This window comes from Ceratotherium simum, chromosome 11, assembly GCF_057802395.1.
Source record: "Ceratotherium simum simum isolate JZ-2026a chromosome 11, ASM5780239v1, whole genome shotgun sequence".
Taxonomy (NCBI): domain Eukaryota; kingdom Metazoa; phylum Chordata; class Mammalia; order Perissodactyla; family Rhinocerotidae; genus Ceratotherium; species Ceratotherium simum.
In genome coordinates, this window is record NC_141910.1 from 23,143,978 (window position 1) to 23,162,824 (window position 18,847).

The following is an 18,847-nucleotide window of genomic DNA, read 5'->3' on the forward strand; positions in this document are numbered from 1 at the left end:
GATAAATACCCCACGGATGATATGTGGCCAGACACTAATAGACCATGGTATACTTTAAAAGATTGTGTCCAAAAGATGAGAGAAGAAACCATGAAATGGGCTGTGTTTCTGGGTTGTGGTGAAGCTTTAAATGAAATGACTTTAAGTGTCCAGGTGCGAAACAAGTTGATAAAAACTGCACCTCCGGCATACAAACAAATAATTACAACCCTTCTCATGAATGAAACTGAAAGCCCTATATCAACACTTGCAGATAAGATTATGCAGCTAGCAGACTTGGGAGACTGGCAGACAACTGAAAACTCTCCAAGAAGGGAAAAAAGAAAAACATTCTTTAAAAAGGATAAAATGACTCGAGGTGATATGTTTTTGGCCCTACTCCAGGCAGGAGTACCTAAAGACCAGATTGATGGAGTTGACACTAGAGAATTATGGAAACTATATAAAGAAAAGGGGCTGAATGTAAAACAAGTGAATAGAAGGGACAGTATAGAGAATGCTTCCAACCCAGTGCCTACTACACCTAGTGCACCGCCTCCTCCCTCGGATCCTCTTTTTGCTGACTTATGTGATTGAAGGGAAGGCCAAACCTCTGTATCGATTAGTGCCACTATAAGAGAAGATATTAGACCACATGTACCAATTAAAATATTTTGGAAGAATGGATCTACAACTAGTGTGAAGGCACTTGTAGATACAGGGGCAGAGGCCACCCTTATCTATGGGAATCCAACTAAGTTTCAAGGTACATCAATTCTGATAACTGGATTGGGAGGAAAAGAAATCCAGGCAGTTACCACTAATCTTTCTATGCAAATTGGGCAACTACCCCGGCGCACATATCTAGTTATGATTGTGCCAATACCAGAATATATAATTGGGATTGATATTCTAAAAGGATTGACATTAAATTTGGCTGATGGACAATACCAATTTGCTATTAGAGCTTTGTCTTTTCATATTAATGCTGTAATTGTGGGATGTTTGCATCATGAAGTAGAAATTCCACCTGCCACGCAAGTGATCAATCAAAGACAGTATCGCATCCCTGGAGGACAACAAGAAATATCTGAGACCATAGAAGATTATTTGGCTGTTAAAGTCCTTCGCAGAGTAACTACAGCCTGGAATAATCCTATCTGGCCTGTTAAAAAAGGTGATGGGACATGGAGAATGACTAGATTACAGAGAGCTAAACAAAGTGACTCCAGCTATTCAAGCGGCCGTCCCTGATTTGATTACTCTTATAGAAAAAGTGCAATGTTATCCAGGCACTTGGTATGCAGTCATACACTTGGCTAATGCCTTTTTCACCATACCTATACCTAAAAGTGTCCAAGAACAGTTTGCTTTCACGTGGCTGGGACAACAATATACCTTTACTAGACTTCCTCAGGGATATGTGCATAGTCCCACTATCTGCCATCGACAGGTTGCTGAAACCTTGGCAAAGGTACCTGCTTCTGATGATGTCCAAATAGTACATTATATAGATGATATTATGATCCAAGGAAATGAAGAAGAAAAAGTACAACAACAGTTAGAAAAAGTAATGGACACACTTGAGGAGGATGGATGGAAAACTAATCCAGCTAAAATTCAGGGCCCGAGTTCAAATGTTAAATTTTTGGGAGTACTTTGGAATAATGGAAAACAAGAAATTTTACCTAAAGCTAGACAAAAGATATTAGATTTTGCAGCACCCCGCAACAAAAAGGAAGCACAAAAATTTATTGGATTATTTGGATTTTGGAGGGCACATATTCCACATTTAAGTCGGCTCCTTGCACCTTTACATAAAGTTACCAGAAAAAAATATGAATTTGAATGGGGAATGGAACAAAAAGAAGCTTTTGAAGCAGCCAATCATGCTATTCAGACTGCTTTAGATCTACGGCCAATTAAACCGGGACCCATTGAGTTACAAGTAGATGTCATTGATCAGTATGCCAGCTGGAGTTTATGGCAAAAACAAGGTGCCCGACGTTAACCTCTGGGATTTTGGAGTCGCAAGCTTCCCTGTTCCGGTGAAAGATATAGTCCTTTTGAAAAACAGTTGTTAGCCTGCTACTGGGCTCTAATAGACTCAGAAAGCCTTACCCTGGGACATGAGGTAATTATGCGACCCCAAATACCCATCATGCAATGGATTCATAGCACGCCTGTTACTCATAAAATTGGACATGCACAAGAATTTAATATCATCAAATGGAAATGGTATATTCAAGACCGGGCCAAACCTGGCCCAAAGTGGTTGTCTCTATTGCATGAACAAGTGTCTCAATATAGCAGTGAGCCAACTGTGTCACCTAAGACTGATATAACAGAATCTCCTGTTAAATGGGGTGTCTCATATGATCAACTGACTGAAGAACAACAAAAACATACCTGGTTTACGGATGGTTCTGCCAAAACGATATCGAGCTCACGGAAATGGAAAGCAGTTGCCTATAGCCCATCCACCCAACAAACAATTGTCACCACTGGAGATAATATGAGTAGCCAATATGCTGAACTCTATGCGGTGTATCAGGTACTTCAACAAGAACAGGGGCAACAATGTCATATATATACTGATTCGTGGGCAGTGGCACAATGTTTGGCAACGTGGATGCCACAATGGAAAAAACATGATTGGAAAATTAATGATAAAGAAATATGGGGAAAGAAATTATGGGAAGACATATGGTTATGGTGTCAAAACACGATTGTTACTGTATTTCATGTTGACGCTCACAGTTCTTTAATTTCTGCAGAACGAAAGCATAATTCTCATGCTAATCAGCTGGTGCAGATTCGTGCAACGCACAACCCAGGCTTAGCACAATGGGTCCACGAAAAGAGTGGACACTTGGGAGAACAAGCGTCATACAGGTGGGCACAACAAAGGGGAATCCTTGTCACTCACGATGATATTGCCACTGCAGTACAACAATGTCAGTTATGCCAACAGTTAAATAAACGGGGAGTTCCACACCCCTACCAAGGTCATATCCAAAAGGGATTATTTCCCGCCCATACCTGGCAAATAGATTTTATTGGACCATTGCCAAATTCTTGTGGATATACTTATGCCTGCACTGCTGTTGATACATATTCTGGTTATTTATTGGCTATACCAGCTAAAGTGGCCACCCAACAGAATGCCATAAAATTATTAGATACAATTAAGTTATATTATGGAACACCAAGGCAAATTCAGAGTGACAATGGTTCCCACTTTACAGGTAAGTTGATTCAAACTTATACCAAGGAAAATTATATAGAATGGATTTATCATATACCTTATTACCCCCAAGCTGCAGGCCTCATAGAACGAATGAATGGATTGCTTAAACAACAATTGAGGAAACTTGGTCATGGCTCATTAAAGGGGTGGCACAACCATCTAAGTACTGCTCTAAATGTGTTAAATAATAGGCCACTAGGCCCTAATGAGACTCCTCTGTCAAGGTTGTTACCAGCAAAGATTACAGAAGTGGCAGCCGCCACCCATGAGCTTATGACCTTAACCTATTGGCCCCTGACTCAGTCTGCTAAACCGCCTTTTCGTGCCACGGCCGAAGCGGCTGGATTGGATTTATCTACTGTTCATTCTATTCAATTGCCCCCTAAGAAGCAGTCTATAGTCCCTACCGGGATAGGGGTACAATTTCCCAAAAATACCTTTGGTTTGTTAAAAGGACGCTCTGGACTGGCAGCAAAAGGTATTGATGTACTAGGAGGAGTTATTGATCCAGATTACCAAGGAGAAATAAAATTTATATTATATAATGGTAGTGACACAGTACTAACTGTAGAGTCTGGGGAACGAGTGGGACAATTATTGGTGCTTCCCCTCTTGACTCCAAATGTGTCACAAGGACAACCTCCAAGTGAATCAACTAAAAGAGGAATGCAAGGATTTGGGTCTACAGATGGATGGAAACCTGGAGCAAAAGTGTGGGTGACACATCCACCCAATGCGGCTCCCCGTGCCGCAGAAGTAGTGGCCCAAGGGCCCACTGCAACACTCATAGTTATGTATCCAGGAAATGAACAGTTATATCATGTTCCTAAAAATTCTGTTTCTTTGCGTGAATAGATACTCCTGCTGTGTTCACTATGCTGTGCTGCACTTCCATGTCTGCTGCAGACCTACATGCCAACTAATGTCTCTGTAGGACAACCTTTGACCCTGCACTGCTGGACCAACTGCTCTACACCAGTGGGACCTATAACCTGGACTATGAATGGCCGAGAAATTTGGTCTCAGAAACATCAAGCAATCTCTCGGTACAAGCCCATATCTGATCAGTCACGCAGAACTAGTTATAATTTCTCCATTGCTCTGCCTTCTGTTACCCTTCGTGACGGGGGCTGGTATTCTTGTATTAAATGGAAGAAGGGAAATCCAGATTCCCCGTTTCTTAAAGAAACTCAACTTATTAGCATCCTTCCTAATGCCACTACTCCTCTTAAAAACACTAATCTGTTGTTACATTTAGCTCATACAGTTCTTAATGAAACTGCTTTTTGTCTCAGAAACAGTAATAATCCTTCTGGACTTCTGCAAGCTAATCTGTTGGGTCTAGGTGTTACTTTACCTAATGTGTTACATGCTAAAGTTACTATTCCTCCTTCTTTAGTAACTATGCCCATATCAGGAGTGACTTCCACTACATGTTACTGTATTAATTGTACATATATTCCATTCTATTGTAATAAGACTATCCCTGTTAGTATTCCTACCCCCTCACGATTACCTGCTGGATATTTCTGGTTATGTGATAATGCTGCATATTCACACATTCCAGCTGACACATCTGCCGCATGTATTGGCCCAATAGTTCCCCTTATAGCCGCTTTCCCTACCAAGAATTCCCGAGTGAAACGAGCACTCACTGCAGATTGTGACCCTCATGTTAACCTTCTTCCCATCTCTACTGGGGCAATGCTTGCTGCCCTCCTACTACCTGATCCTGGCTTAATTGTAGACAACCATCGTCAAACTGAACACCTTTCCTGCTTGTTGACACATGTAATGAATGATACTGTTAGAGCCTTCTCGGCTATATCTCAAGAATTACAAGAACTGCGTAGAGAGACTCTTATACACAATGAGCTGCTTTAGACTATTTGTTTCTTCTTCATCAAACACCTTGTACTAAAATACCGGGTATGTGTTGTTTCAATGTATCAGATCAAACTAATGTTATCTGTGATGCTGTACATGATTTGCAAGATCAAGTTAATAACATTTCATATTCTGAGGAGTTATTTGATTGGTTACCTTGGGGTTTGGGTCCTTTATTGTGAGATAGTTTTATAATTATTGTAGTCATTGGATTTTGGATTCTTGCATGTGCCTTATGTACTTGTGTACGAAGTTCATTGTCTGTGCGTATGGTGTCTTATGGTTAATGCAGACGGCCACGGCCGAATATGTCTTGACATGAGTACAGCCATGTTTGGCCGCTCCATTGACCTACAGCCACCAGCACAAAAAGAAATATAAAAGCTGCTTTCTGCGTGGTGGGAACTGGCCCTTCTCTCACGGAGGGAGTTGCAAGTTGTAACATTTCAAGGCTCTTGGAGCGTCGTAGCACGGGACGGACTGGCCATCTGTGCCGGGCTGGGACGATAACCAAAGAGAACAATGCCCGTACACAACTACTGGGCTGGGACGTTAGCCAGGGGGCTCAGTGCACGTACGCCACTGATAACCATTTTGTGCATGGGAACACTAAATGCTTGCTCTGCAAACTCTGTAATTGCTTACTCTGAAAATTACTGATGGTATAAAAACTGCTGGAAACTGAGACCCGGGTGAGAGTTCCACCTGTGGAAGGGACACCTTGCCCAGGACGTGTGATCCTTGCCCAGCCGCGTCGATTGACAGGGCTCTCCCAGCAGTGGGACGTGGATGTTGTGAGTAACTGATTTGATGTGAAGTAATTGATTTGATATGAAGTAATTGATTTGATGTGTTCTCTTTTCGGTCAACCTGGTGTTTCTCTTTCCAGTTGATTTGTGTCATTTCTCTTCAGCTGATGTGGGTGTTTTCCCTTTCCAGTCGGGCTGATGTTTTCTCCCTCTTAATATTTGACCTATTCAGACCTGTTTGCAGACTATCGCCTTTACTATCCTCTATATAATAAAATATACCTTCAGTCCATTTGTTTGGAGTGGAAAGTGTCTTTTACGTCTCCGATCGAATCCCCGAACCTCTCATAACAGTAGTCCAAAACACACGGGACGAGAAACAAAGGAAATGCAAAAGAACTGGAAAATGAGTGATAAAATAGCAACATTAAGCCCTCATATATCAATAATCACTCTAAATGTAAATGGAATGAACTCTCCAGTCAAAAGACAGAGAGTGGCGGGATGGATTAAAAAGCAAGACCCGACAATATGCTGCCTCCAGGAAACACATCTCAGCTCTAAAGACAAACACAGGCTCAGAGTGAAAGGATGGAAGACAATACTCCAAGCTAAGGGCAAACAAAAGAAAGCAGGTGTTACCATGCTTATATCAGACAAAGTAGACTTCAAGATAAAACAGGTAATGAGAGACAAAGAGGGGCAATATATAACAGTAAAAGGGACACTCCACCAAGAAGACATATCACTTATAAATATATATGCACCCAACACAGGAGCACCAAAGTATGTAAAGCAACTATTAACAAACCTAAAAGGAGATATTAACAACACAATAATAGTAGGGGATCTTATCGCTCCACTTACATCGATGGATAGATCATCCAGACAAAAAGTCAATAAGGAAATAGTGAACTTAAATGAAAACTAGACGAGATGGACTTCATAGACATATACAGAGCACTCCATCCAAAAACAGCAAACTACACATTCTTCTCAAGTGCACATGGAACATTCTCAAGGACAGACCATAATGTTGGGAAACAAGGCAAGCCTTGATAAATTTAAGAAGACTGAAATCATAACAAGCATCTTTTCCCACCAGAATGCTACGAAACTAGAAATCAACTATAAGAAAATAACTTGGAAAGTAACAAAGATGTAGAGACTAAACAACATGCTACTGAACAACCAATGGATCACTGATGAAATTAAAGGAGAAATCAAAAAATATCCAGAGACAGGGGCCGGGCCAGTAGCACCGAGGTTAACTGTGCACGCTCAGCTTCGGCAGCCCAGGGTTCACAGGTTCGGATCCCAGGCATGCATTGATGCACCGCTTGTCAAGTCATGCTGTGGTGGCGTCCCATATAAAGTAGAGGAAGATGGGCACAGATGTTAGCCCAGAGCTAATCTTCCTCAGCAAAAAAGATGAGGATTGGCATGGGATGTTAGCTCAGGGCTAGTCTTACCAAAAAAAAAAAAAAAATCTAGAGACAAATGAAAAAGAAAATACGCCATACCAACTCATACGGGATGCAGCAAAAGTGGTCCTGAGAGGGAAACTCATAGCAATACAGGCCCATCTTAACAAATAAGAAAAATCCCAAATAAGCAACCTTAAACTACACCTAACAGAACTAGAAAAAGAAGAACAAACAAAGCTCAAAGTCCTCAGAAGGAGGGAAATAATAAAAATTAGAGCAGAAATAAATGAAACTGAAACCAAAAAAACAGTAGAAAAGATCAATGAAACAAAGAGTTGGTTCTTTGAGAAGATAAACAAAATTGACAAACCCTTAGCCAGACTCACTAAGAAAAAAAGAGAGAAGGCTCAAATAAATAAAATTAGAAATAAAAGAGGAGAAATTACAACAGATACCACAGAAGTAGAAAGGATTATAAGAGAATACTATGAAAAACTAGATGCCAACAAATTGGACAATCTAGAAGAAACAGATTCTTAGACTCATACAATCTCCCAAAACTGAACCAAGCAGAAACAGAGAATCTGAATAGACCAATCACAAGTAAAGAGACTGAAACAGTAATCAAAAACCTCCCAAAAAATAGGAGCCCAGGACCAGATGGCTTCTCTGGAGAATTTTACCAAACATTCAAAGATTTAATACCTATCCTTCTCAAACTATTCCAAAAAATAGAGGAAGATGGAACATTTCCCAACACATTCTACGAGGCCAACATCACCCTGATACCAAAGCCAGGCAAGGACAATACAAAGAAGGAAAACTACAGGCCAATATTGCTGATAAACATAGATGCAAAAATCCTCAACAAAATATTGGCAAACCGAATATAGCAATACATTAAAAAGATCATACACCATGACCAAATGGGATTTATACCAGGGACACAGGGATGGTTCAACATCTACAAATCCATCAACATGATATACCACATTAACAAAATGAGGAATAAAAACCACATGATCATCTCCATAGATACAGAGAAAGCATTTGACAAGATCCAATGTCCATTTATGATAAAAACTCTCAACAAAATGGGTAGAGAATGAAAGTACCTCAACATAATAAAGGCCATACATGACAAACCCACAGCTAACATCATACTCAACAGGGAAAAACTGAAAGCCATTCCTCTGACAACAGGAACAAGACAAGGGTGCCGACTCTCACCACTCTTCTTCAACATAGTACTGGAGGTTTTGGCCAGAGCAATCAGGCAAGAAAAAGGAATAAAAGGAATACAAATACGCAATGAAGCACTGAAATTCGCACTATTTGTAGATGACATGATTTTATATATAGAAAACCCTAAAGAATCCATTGGAAAACTATTAGAAATAATCAACAACTACAGCAAAGTTGCAGGGTACAAAATCAACTTACAAAAATCAGTTACATTTCTACACTCTAATAATGACTAACAGAAAGAGAACTCAAGAAGACAATCTCATTTACAATCACAACAAAAAGAATAAAATATCTATGAATAAATCTTACCAAGGAGGTGAAAGACCTATACAATGAAAACTATAAGACATTATTGAAAGAAATCGATGATGACATAAAGGAATGGAAAAATATCCCATGCACATGGATTAGAAGAATAAACACAGTTAAAATGTCCATACTACCTAAAGCAATCTACAGATTCAATGCAATCCCAATCAGCATCCCAATGACATTCTTCACGGAAATAGAACAAAGAATCCTAAAATTCATACGGGGCAACAAAAGACCCAAATAGCTAAAGCAATCCTGAGAAAAAAGAACAAAGCTGGAGGCATCACAATCTCTGACTTCAAAATATACTACAAAGCAATAGTAATCAAAACAGCATGGTACTGGTACAAAAACAGACACACAGATCAATGTAACAGAACTGAAAGCCCAGAAATAAAACCACACATCTACAGACAGCTAATCTTTGACAAAGAAGCTGAGAACACACAACGGAGAAAGGACAGTCTCTTCAATAAACGGTGCTGGGAAAATGAGACAGCCACATGCAAAAGAATGAAAGTAGACCATCTTCTTTCACCATACACAAAAATTAACTCAAAATGGATCAAAGACCTGAAGGTGAGACCTGAAAACTATAAAACTCCTGGAAGAAAATATAGGCAGTACACTATTTGACATCAGTCATAAAGGGATCTTTTCAGATTCCATGTCTACTTGGACAGGGAAACAAAAGAAAAAATAAATGAGAGGGACTTCATCAGATTAAAGAGCTTCTACAAGGCAAATGAAACCAGGATCAAAATGAATAGGCAACCCACCAGCTGGGAGAAAGTGTTCGCAAATCACATATCCAACAAGGGGTTAATCTCCATAATATATAAAGAACTCACACAACTGAACAACAAAAAAACAAACAACCTGATCAAAAAATGGGCAGAGGAAATGAACAGACACTTCTCCAAAGAAGATATACAGATAGCCAATAAGCATAAGAAAAGATGTTCAACATCACTAATCATCAGGGAAATGCAAATCAAAAGTACACTAAGATATCACCTTACACCCGTCAGAATGGCTATAATCACCAAGACAAAAAACAACAAATGTTGCAGAGCTTGTAGAGAAACGGAAACACTAATTCACTGCTGGTGGGAACGCAAACTGGTGCGGCCTCTATGGAAAACAGTATAGAGATTCCTCAAAAAATTAAAAATAGAAATACCTTGTGATCCAGCTATCCCACTACTGGGAATCTATCCAACGAACCTGAAATCACCCATCCAAAGAGGCTTATGCACCCCTATGTTCATTGCAACATTATTCGCTATAATCAAGAAGTGGAAACAACCCAAGTGTCCTTCGACTGATGAATGGATAAAGAAGATGTGGTGTGTATATATATATATGTGTGTGTGTGTGTATATATACATATGGAACAAAGGAATACTACTCAGCCATAAAAAAGACAAAATTGTCCCATTTGCAACAACGTGGATGGATCTAGAGGGTATTATGTTAAACGAAATGAGAAAGAGAGAGAAAGACAAACACCACATGATTTCACTCATATGTGGAAGATAAACTAACACAGGGACAGAGAGAACTGTTTGGTAGTTACCAGGGGGAAGGGGATTTGGGGGTGGGCACAAGGGGTGAAGGGAGGCATTTATATGCTGACTGACAAACAATAATGTACAACTAAAATTTCACAGTTATAAACTATTAAGACATCGTTCAAAAATAAATGAATTAAAAAAATATGGGCCGGCCCCGTGGCTTAGCGGTTAAGTGTGTGTGCTCCGCTGCTGGCGGCCCAGGTTCGGATCCCGGGCGCGCACCGACGCACTGCTTCTCTGGCCATGCTGAGGCCACGTCCCACATACAGCAACTAGAAGGATGTGCAGCTATGACATACAGCTATCTACTGGGGCTTTGGGGGAGAAAAATAAATAAATAAATAAAATTAAAAAAAAAATTTTTTTTAAGTAAACTAAAGCCATGAATACAAGGAGTTTCAGGATGAGGCACATCATATTTTAGATGATGGCACCTACTGACTAATGTATTGCATCCCTACATTAGTCATGAAGATCTGGAGGAAGAGCCAAGTTTCTGGCGGTGTGGACTGAAAATCCCCAATATCTCTTAGGGGTAGGGAGTATAGAAGTGTGAAGAAAAGAAAATGGTGATCAAGAGTCAAGGAAAAATCCTGTAGTACAGAACATAAAACAAAAAGTAAGCTAACAGGGGTGTACTAAAACTCTTGGCAAGACATACCAATGCCGGTGATATATATATACACACACATATATATATATATATATCCGAGGATTACAACCTTACCTTCTTCCTGAAATATTTTAATTCGGTCTTTTGGATTTTAATTTTTAGGTATACTATGCCTAATTTCACCATGAAAAATAAAAGTAAAGTAGGATTCACTTAACGTAAATTATTGTAAAGGGAACTATACTCTGAAAAGTAAGAGATACATTTCATAAATGATTCTTCACTGAGAAAGAGGATTGGTTAGGGAAAGAAAATGAGTGTTACAGCCAGGGACAATTATGCTCAACTCTCTAACCCTCCTACTTGAGTTATATGACCCTGACTACAAGGTTTAACTTCTCTGAACCTTTTTCCTCATTTATGTACCTTAAAATATTATTTTAAGAACTGGTACATAGGTACTCAATAAATGGCTACTGTTATAATTATTATGGAATTGCTAAATTTTCCTGGGAAGACTTTTGGTCAATGAAACTACATGTTACTACGCCAGAAAATACCTGACCAGTTAAAAGTTCCTTAATTCCTATGGCATTCCTAGTTCTAGGGACTTTTTTTGCTCAGCAGAGTTTTAAACAAGGAAAAAGAACATTTCTTTTCAGATATTTAATTCTGTTAACTTCCCGAAGGTAAGAAATACTAGCCTTCTGGCATATCTCACATTTGAAACTCCACAGGCAGATACAGTCCTTTGTCAGATCAGACTGTGCTTTCCTGTATGTCCATAACTACCCACCAGAAACTAGCCAGCTATGCTCAAAATCGAAACTTGGGCTGTCCAACTCTGGTGGTGTGATACAAGGAGTAGCTTAACCCCCTGATATTTAAAATGCATATACGTGAAGAGCTAGAAAATCTATCAGCACCACCTAACCCTACAGTGCTATACTCACTTCCTCTCTTTGCATCAAGTTGGCTAATCAGCTTCTTAAAGAGAAGCCTTTCTAATCTATCAGGTAAAAAAGAAGAGCACAGGACTGCTCTCTTTAAGGCTGGAACACAATTACTAAGCCTTTTCTGAATAAGAGCTATTCTTTACGCTTGTCCCTGTGATTTCACAAGCTGTGGAATTTAAATAAATATATAGGCTAGGGATGGTTTCCTAAAGAAAACATGAAGCTCGGGGCGGCCCGGCGGCGCAAGTGGTTAAGTGCGTGTGCTTTGCTGTGGCAGCCCGGGGTTCGTCGGTTCGGATCCTGGATGCGCACCGACGCACTGCTTGGCAAGCCATGCTGTGGCGGCGTCCTATATAAAAGTGGAGGAAGATGGGCATGGATGTTAGCCCAGGGCCAGTCTTCCTCAGCAAAAAAAAGAGGAGGGGTGGCAGATGTTAGCACAGGGCTGATCTCCTCACAAAAAAAAGAAAACATGAAGCTCATACTCTCTGCTTGAAGGAAGAAAGAAAGGAAACGGCATCCAACCCAACTAAGCAGAGTAACTTAACAACATCAGATTCAGAAATGTGCTAACCCAATTTCAAGCACAATTTTCTGGCCCTTTGTTTAAAGACTGAAAATGAATGCAAGCATCCTGGACTTGATTTCTCTTGGAAATGCAGGGAAAGTTCAAGTTTTTTCCAAGCTAAGCTTCATTTTCTACTTACATTCTTAGAAACTATGAAAGAAAATCAATACACATTTTAAAACACACACACACACTTACACATACTTGTGTAGGTGTAAGTGTGTGTGTATATATATATGAATATTTATAAATAGACATTGTCTTCCATTAGAATTCAAGTTTTAAGGAAGGCTTCTAACAAATCTTATTTTAAAACAAGAAGAAATAACAATGTCCTAAGAAAACTGGAAAAAGAAAACCTGTAGTTATTATTATGATAAATTCTACAACAAAATTCAAAACTATTTTGAATTTCTCAGTTATTGGGAATTGCTGCTATTATTAAAAGTATCTTCATTATACTTTTTGATTCATCAGTTTTTTTTTTTTATTGATGTCTTAATAGTTTATAACATTGTGAAATTTTGGTTGTACATTTTTGGTTGCCAGTCACCATATACATGTCTCCCTTTACCCCTTGTGCCCACCCCCCACCCCCTTTGTCCTGGTAACCACAATACAGTTCTCTCTGATCGTGTGTTGGTTTATATTCCACACATCAGTTAAATCATGCGGTGTTTGTCTTTCTCTTTCTGGCTTATTTCACTTAACATAATACCCTCCAGGTCCATCCATCTTGTTGCAAATAGGACAATTTTGTCTTTTTTTATGGCTGAGTAGTATTCCATTGTGTGTATATATATATATATATATATATATATACACCACATTTTCTTGATCCAATCGTCAGTCGAGGGACACTTAGGTTGCTTCCACTTCTTGGCTATAGTGAATAATGCTGCAATGAACATAGGGGTGGATTGTTGATTTCAGGTTCGTTGGATAGATTCCCAGTAATGGGATAGCTGGATCATAAGGTATTTCTGTTTTTAATTTTTTGAGGAATCTCCATACCGTTTTCCATAGAGGCTGCACCAGTTTGCATTCCTACCAGCTGTGTATGAGGGTTCCTGTTTCTCCACATCCTCTCCAACATTTGTTGTTTTTTGTCTTGGTGATTACAGCCATTCTAATGGGCGTGAAGTGACATCTTAGTGTTGTTTTGATTCGCATTTCCCTGATGATTAGTGATGTTCAACTGCATTCATCAGTTTTTAAAACCACTATCTAAAAACAACTCTATGAGCCAGACAGAATTAGTTCTATTTCACATATGAAAAACTGAGAAAGATATGTTAAGTGACTTGCCTAACACTACAAAACTAGTTAATGGGATAGCCAGAACTGGAACCTAGGTTTCCTAACTCCTAGGTCTTTCTACCAATCTGGTGATTTCAAATTTTAGCCCCAGAATCCTCTTTCAAACTAAATCTTTTATGGAACCCCACTAATTCAATATATAAAATTGTAGTTGCTCTGACTGACTGCCCTGTACTTCTAAGCTCTACCTTTCCTCCTCCATGATGGACTTTGCGGCACTTCTGGGGATCAATGTGACTCCAAGGAACACAGTGTAAAACTGCACCATCAAAGGACATCTCTCTGACTCATTCCCTATGGAAAACCCATAAAGTTAAATTCTAATCCAAATATGATTTACACTAATAACTAACAACACCTCTCATAGCTACCATATCTAAGATTTTTATAGTCTTATATATATATATATAGATGGAAGTAAAAGTAAAAGTTGCGGGCCGGCCCCGTGGCTTGGCGGTTGATTGTGCAGGCTCCGCTGCTGGCGGCCGGGGTTCGGATCCCGGGCGCGCACCGACGCACCGCTTCTCCGGCCATGCTGGGGCCGCGTCCCACATGCAGCAACTGGAAGGATGTGCAACTACAGCATACAACTATCTACTGGGGCTTTGGGGGAAAAATAAATAATAAAATAAAAAAAAATTTTTTTAATAAAAAAAAAAAAAAAAAAGTTGCATCCCACATTCCAAAGATCATGGCTACATAGGGTTTACTAATTACTGAACTACTCCCACGCACACTGAGTAATATGATAGGAAGGGAGGAGAATTTCATTTCTTTGGCAATACTATTACTTCATTTACAATTCTGACATAAAAACACTAGCTAAGCCATTTGTTTCCAAATTTAAATATAGATACCTTTCTTCAAATAAAATTTAAACAAAATCTTATATAGAAGGGATCTCATGAGCTATTCTAGTTAAATGGGATGGGGTGGGGGGCAGTGCCGAGAAGACTCAGCTAAGCCCCTCAAAGCAGCCAAAGGCTCAGGAGCACTTAAAATGGAGGAACAAAAGTAAAGGATTATTTCAAGGTTTCCAAGCAGTTTCTGAAACGTAAATGGTGAACGGCATATGCTGTTGATGGACTGACGTCTGAAGCAGAAGCAGAGGCAACAACACATGGTTTACATATAGGTATAAATAAATGTACTTGAGTGCAAAGTACTACAGCATAAACTTCCTGTCCACACCCACCTGAGTAAGACATTATAGCATCACTAATCTGTGTGTTTCTGCAAAAGAACTATTGCCAGAGGCACACACAAGGCTCATAAAACAAAGACATATTACTTTTAAAAATACTAGCACAAACTTTCCAGGGTTTGAGCAGTATCAACCAGCAGGTCAAGTTTATTAATCCCAAGTGCCAAACAGAAAGCCAACCCCAAATTTAATTTACCTTTGAAAATAAACCTCAAATTCGGGAGAGAACCAAGGTGGAGACAATTGATAGTGTAAAACCAACAAACGAGAGACTGCATCTACAAAAAGCAACAGGAAAGTCAGAGCTGAGGTCAAAGTTTAAATCATATAAGGTCAGGGGAAAAAAAAAAACACCACCACCCTTGCATCAGCTCTGGAGAAGCCATTATCAGCTCCACTTCTTTCTCACTACCAAACATATTACATCCAATAAACCAGGTGTTGTACACAAAGCAAACTGGAATGTAACTTTGTTTTTTTCTTGCCTGTGCTATAATTATCCATGTGAACTATTTCTCAGCCTTTTCACTTGTTAAAAAGGAATTCTAACAGCTACACTACTTACTTCACAATATTGTTGTAAATATCCGATAAAATAATATACATCAAAGCATGATTTAAAGTACTAAATATCATGTAACTTGTACACTATGAAAGATACCCATTTTACCAACGAGTCATAGCAAATAGAAGGGTTAATTTATTTTTGTTAACTAAACTTGAAAAGATTCCATATTAATTTACCATTGTTGATTCAAAAAAAAAAAATCCCTACACCTTTATGCTGAGAAACCATCCTATCTTGATAGCCACACATGATACACAAGCTCTGGCTCTCTGTCAGCACTAGAGATATACAGAACTAAGAATCTTCACCAGAGGTCACTGTCAATAAAAACTTATTTCAACTGCCTGAGCAATTTTTCAGTTGAGCTTTGAATTCTAACATAACAAATTATGCATTAAGAGTGGGGAGATATACTGTGAAAACTTTTAGAGAAAGCATTAAATGAGAGGTGCCATCTTTTTGAAAGAAAATATATCAGAGGGCCGGCCCCATGGTTTAGCGGTTAAACCGCTAAAGAAGCGCACCGCTTCTCCGGCCATGCTGAGGCCGCGTCCCACGTACAGCAACTAGAAGGATGTGCAACTATGACATACAACTATCTACTGGGGCTTTGGGGAAAAAAAGGAGGAGGACTGGCAATAGATGTTGAAGGAAGTAAATTATATTAAAAATTTAAAAGTTAATACTTTAGAGACAGGCACCTCTATACCCTAAGGATTCCTGGTATAAGGGGGAACGTTTATCGATCCTGACTGACTCTATTTATAGAAGACTCGCCCTAAACTGTTTGGGGAAAATTGAGAACAAGAGAGTGCTCCAGAGGGATAAGTTTGGGAGGGTCGGGGTGGAGGGGGTCCAGATGGGGACGCGTGTGTGTAACCTGATAATTGCTTCGCGCCATAGCAATTCGCGCCATAAAACGTAACTGTTTAAATGTTTTAAATTAGCCAATCATGTAAGACCGCGCCAACCTTTTCCCGCTTTATGCTTCCGAATCCTATAAAAGAGCTTGCCCCTTAAGGTTCGGGGTCGACCCCTCTGTCTCCTGCGAGAGATACGTGTCGACCCGGAGCTCCGCTTAATAAAACCTCGTGCATTTGCATCAAGCTCGGTCTCCTGTGTCTGTGGGTCCGCGCCTTCCCGAGACTGGAGTTGGATTTCCTTTTTGGAATCCTACATTTGGGGGCTCGTCCGGGCTCTGGGCGGTCCCCCCAGACTCCGAAGACCCCTTGGAGGTAAGCCTGAGTGACTGGGTGTGTGAGTGTGTGCGGCGCCGCGAAGCATTGCTTTGGTCTCGGTATCTGGGCAGCCGCCGCTTCGGGCCGAGAGGGCCCAGCGGCTGCAGTGGCAGGCGTGCTGGGAACTGCAGGCTGCAACCCTGGGGGGCGCCCCAAGGGACAAGGGGAGTCAGGAAAGCCTGACTACCCCCTTTCAGGTAGAAAAAGAAACGGCACTCTTTTTCCCAGGGAGGACACGAAAACCCCTCCCGTCTGAAACCGCCTTCGGTTGGCTTGTACAGACACCAACCGGGCAAAGTTGTTTTTGTCTTGCTGTGTTTTTGATGTTCATTGTTCTGTTTTTGTTAGATTCGTGGACCTCATTTGTGGGATGGGACAGACTATGACGACCCCCTCTCTTTGACCTTAGACCACTGGACTGAAGTGAGAGCGAGCGCACGATTTGTCGGTAGAAATAAAAAAGGCGTTGGCAGACTTTTGCACCTCTGAGTGGCCCTCCCTCAATGTGGGTTGGCCCCTGAGGGACGTTTAATCTAACTGTTATCCTCGCGGTGAGGGCTATTGTTTTCCAGGAGAGACCGGGGTCCCATCCTGACCAACGACCATATATTACAGTGTGGCAGGATCTGGTGCAGAACCCACTCCCGTGGGTTAAGCCATGGGTAAAAGCAGAAAAACTAAGCCCCCGAGTCCTGGCGCTGCAGGATGCGGAGACACGGCAAAAATCGAAATCAACTCGAACAGCGGAGTCGGAGACCCCTTCGGCCCCCCCCGGGGTCTACCCTGAGATTGAGCCTCCTCCCGAATGGCCCCCTTTCTCGCCTCCCCCTTACCCCTCCCCCGCTCCAGGATCGCAATCAGGACGGAGGGCAACTGGCTCGGGTCCCTCCGCTGGAACCCGAAGCCGCCGCGGAGCCACTCTGGACGGGCCTGATACCACGGTGGCGCTCCCGCTAAGAGAGTATGGAGCTCCTGCGGGGCCCAACCAGCTGTCACCCCTCCAGTACTGGCCTTTCTCTTCCTCAGACCTGTATAACTGGAAAAATAACCATCCCCCCTTTTCAGAAAACCCCGCCGGATTAACCGCCCTGATAGAGTCCCTAATGTTTTCCCATCAGCCCACTTGGGATGACTGTCAACAGCTCTTACAGGCACTCTTCACCACGGAGGAGAGAGAAAGAATCACACAGGAAGCAAGAAAGAATATCCGAGGCACCAACGGGCAGCCGGCAACGATAGCTGAGGCGGAAGAAGGGTTTCCGCACAACCGACCCAACTGGGACTATAACACGGCTGAAGGTAGGGGGTCGCTGTCCGCTTACCGCCGGGCTCTAGTGGCTGGTCTCGGGGGAGCCGCATGGCGGCCCACCAATTTCGCTAAGGTAAGAGAGATTCCGGAAAGAGCCACTGTAACCCCCTCCGCTTTTTCTAGAGCGATTGATGGAGGCTTACACGCAGGTAGCGCCTTTGATCCGTCCTCGGAAGGGCAGAAGGCCTCTGTCATTATGGCCTTTATTAGACAGTCAGCCCCAGATATAAAGAGGAGATTACAAAGGCTAGAGGGGCTGCAAGACTACGACCTGCGGGACGTAATAAAGGAGGCTGAAAAGGTGTATCATAAAAGGGAGAGTGAAGAGGAAAAGCGAGAGAGAGAGAGAAGGGAGGCTGAGGAGAGGGAAGACAGGAGAGACAGGAGACGAGAAAAAAAACTAACAAAAAAACTGACCGCAGTGATAAAAGCGAGAGGGCCAGATCACAGACAGTCAGGGAACCTGGGCAACGCCCACGACCAGGCTCACGCAGACGGCAACCCTTGGACAAGGACCAATGTGCCTATTGTAAGGAGAGAGGACACTGGGCAAGGGAATGCCCCAAGAAAAGGGCCACACCCAAGGTGTTGTCTTTAGGAGAGGGCGAAGAATAGCGGGGACGGGGCTCGGGCCCCCTCCCC

General features: G+C 41.4%; 2 protein-coding genes across 2 annotated transcripts in view; one reads left to right on the top strand and one right to left on the bottom strand.

Moving 5' to 3' along the window:
- The window catches only part of COMMD1 (copper metabolism domain containing 1), a 166,537-nt gene that overhangs the window by 60,552 nt on the left and 87,138 nt on the right, over nt 1-18,847 (bottom strand). The gene's annotated exons all lie outside the window — the stretch shown is intronic.
- LOC147915948 (uncharacterized) lies at nt 2,439-5,141 on the top strand. Its single transcript, XM_087436691.1, has 2 exons — nt 2,439-2,874; nt 4,085-5,141. The coding sequence occupies exons 1-2, from the start codon at nt 2,827-2,829 to the stop codon at nt 5,111-5,113; spliced, it is 1,077 nt and encodes a 358-aa protein (XP_087292817.1). The 5' UTR covers nt 2,439-2,826; the 3' UTR covers nt 5,114-5,141.

Bases quoted from the DNA above. Each gene is read 5' to 3' on its own strand.
- LOC147915948 (XM_087436691.1), top strand. From the start codon at position 2,827: ATGGGTCCACGAAAAGAGTGGACACTTGGGAGAACAAGCGTCATACAG. The intron at 2,875-4,084 runs GTGGGCACAACA...TTGCGTGAATAG, and splicing joins GGAGAACAAGCGTCATACAG to ATACTCCTGCTGTGTTCACT.